The sequence below is a fragment of the Camelina sativa genome, chromosome 5 (assembly GCF_000633955.1).
Source record: "Camelina sativa cultivar DH55 chromosome 5, Cs, whole genome shotgun sequence".
Classification (NCBI taxonomy): Eukaryota; Viridiplantae; Streptophyta; class Magnoliopsida; order Brassicales; family Brassicaceae; genus Camelina; species Camelina sativa.
In genome coordinates, this window is record NC_025689.1 from 5933506 (window position 1) to 5946765 (window position 13260).

General features: G+C 36.9%; 3 protein-coding genes across 3 annotated transcripts; 2 read left to right on the forward strand and 1 right to left on the reverse strand.

The window, feature by feature from the left end:
- Positions 6486–7006, forward strand: LOC104788933. Its single transcript, XM_019245536.1, has one exon. It carries the CDS (start codon positions 6492–6494, stop codon positions 6990–6992), a length of 501 nt encoding a protein of 166 aa, XP_019101081.1. The 5' UTR covers positions 6486–6491; the 3' UTR covers positions 6993–7006.
- LOC104788934 lies at positions 7624–8464 on the reverse strand. The gene is made up of 3 exons (XM_010514695.2): positions 8421–8464; positions 8134–8203; positions 7624–7993 (listed from the first exon to the last, which is right to left on the reverse strand). Exons 1-3 carry the CDS (start codon positions 8462–8464, stop codon positions 7673–7675), a joined length of 435 nt encoding a protein of 144 aa, XP_010512997.1. The 3' UTR covers positions 7624–7672.
- Positions 10144–11278, forward strand: LOC104785733 (MLP-like protein 328). Its single transcript, XM_019245212.1, has 2 exons — positions 10144–10293; positions 11018–11278. The coding sequence occupies exons 1-2, from the start codon at positions 10144–10146 to the stop codon at positions 11276–11278; spliced, it is 411 nt and encodes a 136-aa protein (XP_019100757.1).

The window sequence follows — 13260 nt, forward strand, 5'->3', positions numbered from 1 at the left end:
GCTACTCCATTTTGTTGAGGAGTATATGGACAACTGGTTTGGTGAATGATGCCGTGTTTGGTCAAGTGTTGTTTGAAGGCATGACTTGTGTACTCGCCGCCATTATCTGACCTTAAGATTTTGATCTTAGCATTATAATGGTTAGTCACATAATTTTGAAAACTTATAAATGCTTCAAGGACCCTATCTTTAGTAGGTAAAAGAGTTATCCAAGTATACTTGGATTTTTCATCAATAAATGTGGCAAAATACTTTTGGTTTTCTCTAGAAAGACATGGAGAGGTCCAAACATCTGAATGAACCAAATCAAAACAATTTTCATAAATAGTTAAAGACTTAGGAAAGACAGTTTTGCAATGTTTACCAAGAATACAAGCCTCACAATCATTGTTTTAAAGGAATTACTAGGAAATATAAGTTCTAAGGCACGATGATGAGGATGTCCTAATCTAGCATGCCAAATAGCATTGTTTGCTTTAATAGAAATTGAACTAAAAGAAGCAGCATTGGAAGAAGATAAATTCAAGTCTTTAAGCACATATAAGTCATCTCTAGAGGAGCCTTGGCCAAGAACTTGACTGGTCTCAATATCCTGAAAATGAACATTGTTAGGACCAAAATAGCATAAAAATTCAAGTCAGTGGTAGCTCTCTTAACCGATAATAAGTTAGAGGTAAAACTTGGCATATAAAACGCTTTAGTTGTTTTGTCAAACAGTTTTAAGTTACCAATTAACTGGAACTTTCTCACCATTAGCTATAATCACATTTCCATTGGCCGGTTTAATTTCACTAATTAGCTTAGAGTCACTAATCATATGGTGTGAAGCACCGGAATCAACTATAAGAGGTTTAGTTTGATTTAAAGCAAGATAGGAGTTACCGGAGGCGTCTTTGAGAGCTTTAATGAGAGCATCAAGGTCAAACTTCCTCACTAGGTCAGAATTGGCGGCCAGGGCGGTTCCATTCACATCGGAGACTCGCTGGTTTGGTTCCCACTCGGCGTCCCCACGGTCGCTTGATGTGCTCTTGGCCCTCCACGGTTGTTCATAGGTTGGTTGGCTCGAAGATGTGGATGAAGAATCCAACACTCTCTTGAAATGACCAGGCTTCTTGCAATGGTTACACACTGGAGGGTTCTTGTCCTCGTGCCGATAGTAGCCCTTGTTTGCAGCCTCTACTTCAACCTTGTTAGCGGTTACAAGCTCTCCTTTGCTTCCAAACAGCCCCATGGAGCCATGCTCCTTTTGGATCTGGCTACACACATCATCTAGGCTAGGAAGCTTATCTGACGTCAAGATATGTTTGATGAGGTCATTGTAAGAAGGATTCAGTGTGAGGAGGAGGCCGAACACCTTGTCTTGCTCTCGCCTCTCGTTCAGAATGGCCGGATCAAGTGTGGCCGGCCTAAGCATCTCAAACTCAGCCCAAAGAGACTGAAACTTTCCAAAGTGTTTGGTGAACTCCATGTCTTCTTGTCTTAGGTTGTTAATGGCCCTCTTGATCTCAAATACTCAGTTTAAATTGGTGGTGTTGCCGAACACATTTTGTAATGTGTCCCATAGATCCTTGGCCGTCTTGCAATGAGTAGGCTTTGAGTATTGGAGCATCAAGGGAGTTTTGAATGATGGCAAGAACACTCTGGTCTTCTTGAAACCGTTTTTCTTCACCGCTTGTGACCGCTTCTTTGCCGTCTTTGTTGAACTCTTCCTTTAGAGCCTCACTCGTGGTAATATGGGTCCAAAGCCCTCGGCCGCATAGTGCCGTCTTTGTGGTCCTCGCCCACAACAAGTAGTTCTCTCCTTTGAGAGTAACTGGAACAATCAAGGTCTTGGTGCCTTCCATAGAGTTTTGTCCGCTGGTTAATAGTATTACCCAACGGCTAAAGATAATCGACTTTTGAGATCGAAACAGAAACAAAGAGAAGAGATAGAGCGGAATTTTGTGATGAGTGAAGGATTTGTAGTTAGGAACAACAAGGCTCTGATACCATGTAAGTTTAGAATTCAAATATGGGATAGAGAAAGAGGTTGAGTGTAATCGTGTAAGTAGAAAAGTGTAGAGGAGAAGTGTAAAGTGTAGAAATGAGAAAGAGAAAATATCTCTTCTTACTTGATTTAGTTCATAGGTACAATCCTAATATAGACACTAATTCTAGAGAATATTCTATACAAGATGCTACACGATTTACATGATGAAAGTGACATCTAAGACTCCTTAACACAACATGTGACTAACGGTTGACTTGTGCTTCCCACTTGCTTCAAAGTCGCCAACGGTAACATAGGAAGGATCTAGAGACTTTGGTTGAGCTTCACATGAGGCTTGTAAGGCTTTGACTGGGCTTCTACACAAGGTTGTACGGACGGCCCAGTGGTAGTTGTACGGACGGCCCGGCTGGAGTCGTACGGACGGTGGTTGTACAGACAAGGGTGATCACGATCCCAATTTATACTGATCCCCGACAGGCGCCACAACGTCTCCCTGAGTCCCCTCATCAGTAGATGGAGTCTGCGATCCCAACCGCTGATCATTGATGGAAACACCACCAACAGCAACGGCTCCAGCAGCAGCACTAGGACTCCGCGAGGGGATAACCATAGAATCTAACCGTGTCTCCTCTTGAGACTTGTCTTCAACCCGAGAACCCAAAGGAGGTACCTCCTTTGCATCTGCATGAGCAATGACCACACCTCCAGACCCTGATGACCCACCATCACTTCCAATCAAACCTGCCAAACCATCCACAATCTAGCCCTCCTCATCTCCTTCTTCCACCACAGGAGGTACCACCGAACCCGCAACGACACCCTCGTTCTGGAACAAAGGCTCTCTGACAACCCTCAGAGGTTTAGGGGGCACCACTTGCGACCTCCCCTCCTCCCCCACCGGCTCCCTGACCCTTTCTACACATTACCGAGACTGGCCTCTAGCCGTCCCCTGCCTCCCACGAGGATCCTGTGAAGTCTCCCCTTGTAATGTGCCCTTAGCCCGATAGGAAGGACCCGACCCCTGATCAGCCCGAGACTTTGAAGGTCCATGGGATGAAGATTGGTGTCATCCCTTACTCGAACCAGCACTTCCTCTTGAATCCGCTAAAACTGCCCCTTTGTAGCTCTTAGTTGTCCCTGGTCGCTGCTAACCACGGACCCAACACAGGCACCATCCAACGATGAAAACTTCAGACTCGGACAGTCGACTTCGACATGGCATAAGCTGTGACAGGACTTACACCAACCATACAACCGCTCGTAATGCAGCTTAACAATAGTCACCTCTCCGTTAAAAAACTCAATATCTGTTTCAAAGCAGAGAGGTTTAAGGCCATCCACCGTCACGTGGACCCTCCCTAGATCAATATCCACCGCTTCAACCACCCCCAGAGCCAAACCGATATCCCTGAAAGTGGGTTCCGCCCAAAACTGGATGGGCACATCTGACACTGGAATCCAAAACTTGAGAGAAGATGGATATGCCGGATCCACCACAGGAGTCCACCGAACCAAAGAAACCATCCAAGAGTCAAAGTGAAAGGGCTCCATCTTCATTACCTCCACAATATCCTCTTCCTCATCAAAGTCAAACTGAAACTTTCCCGAACCCAAGTCTGCACGCACAACCGAACCCTCGACCTGCCAAATCCGCGACAGCATGATCAGCACGGATTTCATGTCTTGAACCTGGGGATTAAAGCACCTTCCAATGACCGTCTTAGAGTATCCAGCGATAAGAGCAGTGTTTTCAAAATAGGAGATTTTGATCTTTCGACGAGTCCGTGAAACATCCCCCGACACACCAGCCACACCCTTCCCCATGAGGCCACTCTGAGACATTGCCAGACCAACGAAATGCAACCGAGTACGATCAAGCGAACAAAAGTGCACCAAACTGAGAAAAATATACATTTTTCGCAAGACATAGAAAAGTCGATAACAGTGAGAGAACCGGAAAAGGAAACCAAGATCAATCAGGGATGATCTGATCTTAACCAGAGGCAAATCTCCATCGAGAATCTCCAAGCCGGAAAAATATATTCTCCCCCGATTTGGGATCATGATACTGAACCAATCTTTCCTTTGCCAAATTGTCACCAAACAGAATCGTACCCATTAATACCCATCCTCCTCTCCATGACTGAATCGTCAACAAAAAAAGGAAAGCCAGCCCCACCAGAAGTCGCCTAACCAGAGATGAAAATCAGGGATTCGCCGGACGGACATCCTGAAGATTTTGCCAGCCCGTGGATCCCCAAAATCCCGAAAACAGATCTGAATCAAGCCATCAAAGGAACCTTCCCTTAGTACAACATAACTCTCAATAAAGACAGCTCCCACCACCTTCGTCAAAAAGAAACCAAGTTTGGAAAGCAGATATCTCATCGCAATCCGTAATCGCACCAATCTCCTGGACCTCCCATCAAACAAGATCCACCAGATTTCTTGCATGAGGAACCAACCTTCACTGAGATCCCAAGAATCCCGAGTCTTAAACAGCTCAGATCCGCCAATCAACAAACCAAGGAAACCAGAGCTCCCATTTCTCCACCACACCACCAGAACCGGGAGAACCCATAAGAAACCCCAAATCCCCACCAGAAAAAACCTCAGCAGCATTCGGGAATCAAAACCCTACAATCACCGTCGCCATCGCCTTGTTTCGAGAGAGCCGATGTAAGCACATACATGTAAGCAAATACACATGAAAAGATCCATGTCTAATTCTCTATTCTCTTAGAGCACTCAAATTTAAATGGAGTAAAATATAGAAAAGAATATAATTGAACCACATAATAAATTAGAATTGTAACTCCCTATTTTTCTAAATATAATTTTACATCACTTCGATTCATATTCTCTTATTCTCTCATTTTTTCATTCTCTCTATATTACATTATTTTTGATGTTCTAAAAGGTTTATCTCCACTGTCTATTTTAGATTATCATCTTATAAGTAATTATTTTTTTAATATTCTTCTACTATATTCACCCCACAAGATCACAAGGTTGAAAAATATCCATGTCTAATTCTCTATTCTCTTCTAGCACTCAAATTTAAAAGGAGTAAAATATAGAAAATAATATAATTTTAAAAATATATCATCTAATTAAATCCTCTAAAGATGAAACCATTAGTATGAAATCTAGCGCTATAATTTAAATTGATGAGTGAAAAATAAAAAAGGAAACAAAAAAATATAAGTTTTCCTTGGGATTTTGAAAAATCTTTAGATTGAAGTTCATATGATGTTATAAGAAAACTAATTTAGTTTGTCAATTAAAAAATAATATGAATTTGAAATTTTATGTATGAGTTTATATCAACAAAAAACCAAATGATGTGTAAGTTTAAAATTTCATTGGGCCACTTGGTATTCCTTTTATATTAAAAAAAAACAAATTAAAAATTTATTTCTAATTAACTCACATTTAATATCATGTGTAATTCTACATTTAACTCAAATGTAACTCCTACCCAATAATTATTATAAATTTCATTTTTCCATTAATTTATTTAACTTTCAAGATAAAATTTCTTTGGTTAAATTTCCATATTTTTGTTTTGTTAGCTATATTTATAGTTATAGACTTATATCTTCTATTTATATTTTTAAAAAAACTTTGAAATGAGGAAGATTTATACATAGATGCTAAATTTTTTTGGTAACTTTGTTTGATACAATTTTACTATAATACAATCTTAAGAACAAATCTAATATTTGATTATGTTATTGTAAACAGAAAAAGAACAAATATTTTTTTCTAAATATTCAGAAATATAATAAAAACTATTATGCATGCAACCACGCGTTGTGTGGATTAATACCTAGTTTTCACTGAAACTAGATAGGTGTATATTGTAAACCAGTGAAATCAGAGTTACGTTGTTTACGTAATTTAATAAAATTCATGTTTATACATTATAAAATAATCTTTTGGTGTCAAAATGGTAATAATAATAATTTTTTATCTTTATAAATCTTTGTAATATTGCAGGAATGTAAATATAATATATACTTTAGATAATTAGGTTTAGTCAAACTTTCTTTGTTTAGATACTAAAATAGTATAAGAATGAGTAAATCGGTCAGAGTGACATCAAATATTTCCAAATAAGTTTTTTTAAAACCTATAAAATATTGATATTGATAACTTTACAAAGTCAAAAATATTATTTTTACATTCAAAAAGATCAATTTGTTTCCAAATATTTTTAAATGCTATGTAAGTCTATTTCCAAAAAAAATATGTATTCTTGTTTTAAAATTAATTTATAATCCCAAAGGAAAACAATAATAATTTATACATATATTTACATCTTTGAATATTAACATAGACTTGACCAGAAAACAAAAAAGAAAAAAAAAAGAAATTTTTTTTTATCATAGACTAAATACATGCATTGAACGTTACCATTAATGCTTACATTTTGTTACATCTATAAATAGGGAGCTTAAAGGTTGTATCTAACCAATCCTATATAATTTACCTAACAATGGCTTTCACTGATAAACCTCATCTTATATTGTTGTTTATGATGTCTTCTACTCTTATTCTTTTTGTTTCAGCTTTAGATTTATCAAATGCTTCAGCGGAAACCCCATCTTCGGGTGGCGATGGCTTTTTACCTCTAGCCGAAAAGCATGTTATAATCCGTAATAAAGTAAGCAACAAACAAATTTTGAATGTTCATTGCAAGTCTAGTAGCGATGATTTTGGGATGATCCATATTCCTTGGAATGGTTCATGGAGTTTTAGATTTCATGTTAAACTTTGGAAAACTACGAGGTATCATTGTCATTTTACGTGGTATAAAGGTGGTTCTCACTATTTCACTATATTTAAAACATCGAGAGATGATAAAGAATTTGGAGATCCTCCAGTTTGCAAAGAATGTATTTGGGATGTGGGGAGAAGCATTAAAAACCCTGTTTGTCGCGTTCCTCGTGATCCGAAAGATGGTCCATATTGTTTCAAATGGGAGGATAATCCTTAAACAAAAAAAAATTATTGTAACCACTATATCTTATGAAATACATGTAATCATTAAAATTTATCTAATAAAATGAAATCATTTATAATGTTCGAATGTTTGAATGTTTGAATGTTTTTAGAAGCTTTCTTTATTCGAAGTTTTCATACATCTTAAAAAAAAAAATCTGTTTATATTAACATGGAGTATATTAATTTTCGCTTAAAACCCATCCTTTCGACTGTAGTTTCAATTTATTGGAGCTGATTTACAGTTACAGCTTAGCATATGACAACAGATATATGATAGGATTCATGGGAAACAACCACATTCAAAGCCTATACAATAACAACTATTTGTTCAAGGCTTTGCCTGCCTATAAAGCTTCAAGGAAGAGGAGAAGTCCGATCCATATCCAATTGGCCTTCCTCCATCTAAAGTTGCAGCTCACGATGGTGAGATTGGTTCACTTCCACTAGGTTTTGTAATATCATTTGAACCCTATATAGTACTGCCTTCTTAGATTATGTCCCATCCAAGCATCAAAGGACTTTCTTGAGCATATTTTGTAGAGACTGGACTATTTGATTTATGAACATAGAATCAAAACATGAATATACTTAAAAAGTTATTGCATTTTTTTTTAATTCGCACTGGAAAGAAAAGAAAAAACATGTTTGGTCGGGTCATCTCAACCTCTATTGTTAAGAATCTATGTTTTGTTGTTGAAGGAACTCAAGATCCTTCATCTGCATTTGAATAGCTTCTTTGGGCAACCGTTTCGCCATGACATTCTCTTCTTCTACTCCTTCTGCAACCCTTGTGGCTTTCTCTTTGATGATTCTCTCTATCTCAGACTTGTCAACCGAAGGAAAAACCGAAACTAGCATCACTTGAAGTAGCTTCTCATCTTCTTCTTCGATAAGTCCTCTACGGAAGCAACAAGCATAAATACCTTCAAGAGCTTTTTCAACTCTTAGTTCCATTGGTATAATCGGCGCATCAATGTTCAACTTTGCTCTTCTCTGCATATTATAACCCAACAAAGTATCAACCTTTCTATATGGAAAGTATCAAACTCACTAAGTTTGCTCTCAAGAATTCAACTCTTAAGTAAAAACCCAATTGGAGAAGAGTAATAGCTGATACAAGAAACAGAACAAACCTGTCTTGCTTCAGTCATCAAAGCAATAAAGTTCGGTTCTTCAAACTCGAGATCATTGGAAATGCTAACTCTAGTTTACAAGAATATCAACCTAAGGTCCCTAGCCATGAATCCACTAGCAGCACTAACGAACCAAAAACTCATGGAAAAATGCCTTGCAAGTGGAAACGTCCACCCCACTACATCAAAGGGATCCAGGAATATTTTCAAAAGAACAACACATAGACAGGGTTAGAACACTTGAAGAAGGCAGCAGAAGGTAGTTACGAAAACGGAATTTACTTTACGAAATTGTGAAGTTGTGCAGGGATGACGCAGCAGAAGGAAACATTTGGCTCGACAAGCTAGGCTCGAAACAAAACAAAGCAAAGAATGATCAATGCAGGAAAGAGATTCAGAAACACGAGTGCCACAATTAGATAACCGTACCACTAAATTTTATGAAAATGAAAACTAATCAAAAAAAACAACCCGGACTGTATAAAATAACATCAACATAAACACGAAAATTAATTTTTCTCAAAACACAAGTTACATCGACTCGAAGCACTCACTCAGTGGACAAATGGAAAAAGAAATTACAACTCACAACTTAATTAGGAAATCAAAGAAAGACAGCACATTTTCAGATAAACAAATTTTCACACCATTTAACACTTACGTTTAATGAAATCAACAGGGAGATAACTAAATATCCCCTACAGATGCGAAGCGAGCAGGAGATCACCCAAATACACAAGCAAAATAAAAATAATTATGGATCGATGAAAGGGATGACTGAAAAAAGGATTACGAGCATCAAAGTAATAGGTTCAATACTCATATTGTCCTCTCGATTGCAAACATTGCTCCTCTGCTATCCGTTCACGAGGACATCATATTTTCAAAGAGAATTAATCCATTCCCAACTCAATAACATACCAATAATGACCAAATAGACCAACACATTTTAAGCTTTACAGAGAATATGGGCCCAACGGCTGAAACACAAAATAATAGCAAATAAAAATAGAAATATAACTTATTGATTTTATTTACTATTCTTTATAAAACCCACAATCTTTTTCACTCCAAACACTAAAACATTGACAAAAAACTACTCCCACAGTTTACTAAATACATATAAAAATAATTAAAACTCTAACCCACAACCCCATATAAAAAATCGAATAACAATCCAACCATAAAATGACAAATAATTAGAATTTAAGCACAACTAACAACTACAGCCAAACAACAACTTTTACTATACAATCTTAACTTCTCATGATAAACTTTTTAAAAAAGATTAAAAAACACACATGATGATCCTAATTTTTGAAAAGTAAACAGCACACTAAATTATACTTACTGCAAAACCTATATTTTAAAAAAATATCCAACAAAACAACTTAAGCAAACAAATGAACTACAAGGAACAAACACAAAGATTTTAATTTACATAACCAAAAAATAATATACACAAAAAACCCTAAATACACCTTAATCTAACTCTCAAGCGTAACACAGTCCAAATGCTAGTAAGTTATGAAAGAGAACCAAGCAAGTGTATGTATTCGCCGGAAAAAGCAAAGACGATCGTTTAAGAGTACTTTTTAAACACTTCGCTTTCATGTATTCGTTTAGATTATTATATTCTATATATATTATATATACATATTTATGGCGAAATCATTACTGTGTATGAGGGCGTAAATTATGTCGCCGTGACTATCAATATATCTTCTAAAAATCTAAACGACTACCCACCTTAGTAACGTGGTCGAAGATTAATCCTAGCAACATCTATTACCCATCTCTCTGCTCATTAAATATTAAGTGTAGCGTTAAATAAAGTAGGAGAATATTTTTAGCATGCACCATCAAATGATAAAAAAGAAACGGTAGAAACTATGCATGTTTTTAACCGTCACGTTCACTATATAAACCTAGCGACGACAAGTGTTATCTCATCACTAAGGCATAGAAAAGAAAAACAAGTGGAAGGTTTAAAACGAGAGAGAGAAAGAAATGGCGACGTCGGGAACATACGTAACTGAGGTTCCTTTGAAAGGATCGGCGGACCAATATTACAAGAGCTGGAAGAGCGAGAACCATCTTTTCCCTGACGCCATCGGCCAGCACATCCAACATCCAACATGCATGTCATTGTTCACGAAGGTGAACATGACTCTCACGGCAGTGGCGGATCCAGGAACAAAAATAATATGGGGCACAAAATCTATATTTACCTAAATTTTTTTTTCAACAATAAATAACATAGAAAATAAAAATAAAATTGAAAAATAATTGACCAATCAGGAGTTCGAACCCACGACATCCAAAGTAATATGTCGCACTCTTTCCAATTGTGCTAAGTAACTGGTACAAATAAATTAACACTTAAATAAGTTTTAGAGAGGTGTGTAGGACACGTGCCCCACCTAGTGTACACGTAGATCCGCCCCTGTCTCACGGGTCTATCAGGAGTTGGAACTACACAAATGGTATACATTTACTTATACTTTCTCTCCATATACAGTATAACACTTTATATATACACATACACAACATGTACAATTATGGCGTATGTATGAGAAACTATGGTTTCGACTATTTAATATATCATATTTTGCATTTCTGTTTACATATGGAAACGATTGTCATACTTTTAACAAAGTGAAGTACTTTTCATTTTAGAGCTTTGAAAAATGTAAATGCAAAAATCTGAGGTCATATCATCGTATTAATGTTGTGAGTTCAGCTCTCTGTCGAGTGTGATTCACTATCTATGTGATCATAATCACATATTTAACCTGATGGTATGACTAGCTAGCTACTCGGATGTTGGAAACTGTAACTAATAAACACAAGTTTTTTGTTTTTTTGTTTGTAAGATGGAAAGCCGGTGACGTTCAAAGAGAGGAGGGAGATAGATGATGCAAATAAAACGTTGACCAAAAGAGGACTGGAGGGTCACCCGATGGAGGATCTCAAAGTGTTTGACGTCGTCTACCAATTTATTCCCAAATCTGAGGATAGCTGCGTCTGCAAAATCACAATGATGTGGGAGAAGCGCAACGATGATTTTCCTGAACCAAGCGGTCTCATGAAGTTCGTCAAGACCATGGTTGTTGACATTGAGGGTCACGTCACCAAAGCTTAACCATTATCATCACCGGCTATGATCACTACCATCATCACCAGTCCATCATCAGTATCTCGATGTATTACTTCAAAAGTATTTCAATATAATAAATAATGGGCTCTTATGGAGTTTCAAATTCTACGTAATTGTTTGGTATTGGAAGATGCTTTGATATGTTGTTATATGTTTAAATATTTAAATTCAATTTCATACTTTTTAATTGAATATTATAATTTTATATAATATAATAAACTTTAAATAATTAATTTTGAATTATTTTTAAAATATTGAAACTTGATACTAATGTTCGAAACTATAAATATTCTAAATTAGTTTGTTATAGCAATATCAATATATATGTCACTATAATATCTATTGAATTAAAATTTTTACTGAGTAACGGATCAAAATTTGAATATTTAAATTTAATTTTATACCTTTTGTTGAATATTATAATTTTATATAATATAATAAACTTAAATAATTTATTTTAAATTATTTTTAAAATATTGAAACTTGATAGTAAAGTAAGAAACTATAAACACTCTAAATTGGTTTATTATAGCAATGTCAATAATATGTCACTATAATATGAAAGAATTTCAAAAAACCAAGTATATTAAAACAAAAAGTATGACAATATATTAAATTACTCATGAAACAACCCGACCCCTTTTTTTTTTAATAATTAAAAACAATATATAATTAAGCATCCCATACTACTTAATTAACCAACCCAAACCACAACTCAACATTAAACCAGCAATAACATTAAGCACAGCGGAAACATACCAATAATACAAAACCAACAAATCATCAATACAATAACATTCCTAACCATTCTATCCGGCAACCTACCATAACACTAACCAAGGTTCCAACAACATAACCAACAAATCCAATAACACACAAACGAGACCCTAGATCATCCTCCTCCTCATCGCCATGATTCCACGATCACACTTTTGCCTTTACCTGCACACCACAAACAACAATTGAGATGCGTAAGTATTATCATAAATACTTAGTGAGGCCGTCCTCCCATCTACTAGGTTATACACACAAGCATATGAGACCCTCATGTTTAAGCAAAACAAACAACACACAACAATACATCAAACCAGGAAAACAAGTCTCGGCTGAGACCAGTGTCGACCGATGCCTCACGGTGTCGATCGATACTACAAACAATGGTGTCGACCGATGCTAAACAGTGTCGACCGATGCCTCTTCTGCAGACACGATCTGCGCGAACACGAACGTCGAACTCCCCTTCCAAATCATCTCGAATCCGTCTCAAACTCACCCAATTACCTCGGAAATCACTGGGAATCACAAAAGCAACGAACCCAAGCAACAAAACAACACAAACAGCAAAGAAAACACCCAAACAAGAGAGATCTCATGCTTAGATCAACCATGGTCAAGCACTCACCTTATCAACTGATTATAACAACCAATACAACCAGTTGAGACCCTCCTAACGTCTGAAACAGCCCAGAAACGCCCTACAACAAGCCACACAACCAAAAACGACTTATAGCAAAACTGGACAGAAACATCAGAAAAGAACAGTCTCAAAGACGAAACCCTAAAATAAAAACCAACCGTTAACTATCAAATCGCTCCGGTGAAAAGCTACCCCTAGACGTCACGAAGCTTCCCACAAAATTTCAGCACGATCGGACACCACACAAGACCACGATCTCAGTTACAATCTTCGATGGTCCCAACTCGCGTCTGAGAAAACGTGTCTCACGAAACTGCCAATAACTCATCGAGTTTAAATTCAAATCTACTTCTGTAAAACGGAGAATGACGATGTAAGCCTTGCGAATAACCCTACCAAATTTAATTACCTTTGAGAACGATTTCATATGCCGAAACTGTTTCCTCCCAAACCCTAACGATTCTGATCTTTCTCCTTTAATCTCCTTCACACCACAATAGGCTCTCTCCTCTCTCTCTATCTCTGAAAACGGCGACAAGACACCCTAAAA

Bases quoted from the DNA above. Each gene is read 5' to 3' on its own strand.
- LOC104785733 (XM_019245212.1), top strand. From the start codon at position 10,144: ATGGCGACGTCGGGAACATACGTAACTGAGGTTCCTTTGAAAGGATCG. The intron at 10,294-11,017 runs GTGAACATGACT...TAAGATGGAAAG, and splicing joins GCATGTCATTGTTCACGAAG to CCGGTGACGTTCAAAGAGAG.
- LOC104788933 (XM_019245536.1), top strand. From the start codon at position 6,492: ATGGCTTTCACTGATAAACCTCATCTTATATTGTTGTTTATGATGTCT.
- LOC104788934 (XM_010514695.2), bottom strand. From the start codon at position 8,464: ATGTTTCCTTCTGCTGCGTCATCCCTGCACAACTTCACAATTTC. The intron at 8,204-8,420 runs GTAAAGTAAATT...CTTGTAAACTAG, and splicing joins CTGCACAACTTCACAATTTC to AGTTAGCATTTCCAATGATC. The intron at 7,994-8,133 runs GTTTGTTCTGTT...TATAATATGCAG, and splicing joins TGATGACTGAAGCAAGACAG to AGAAGAGCAAAGTTGAACAT.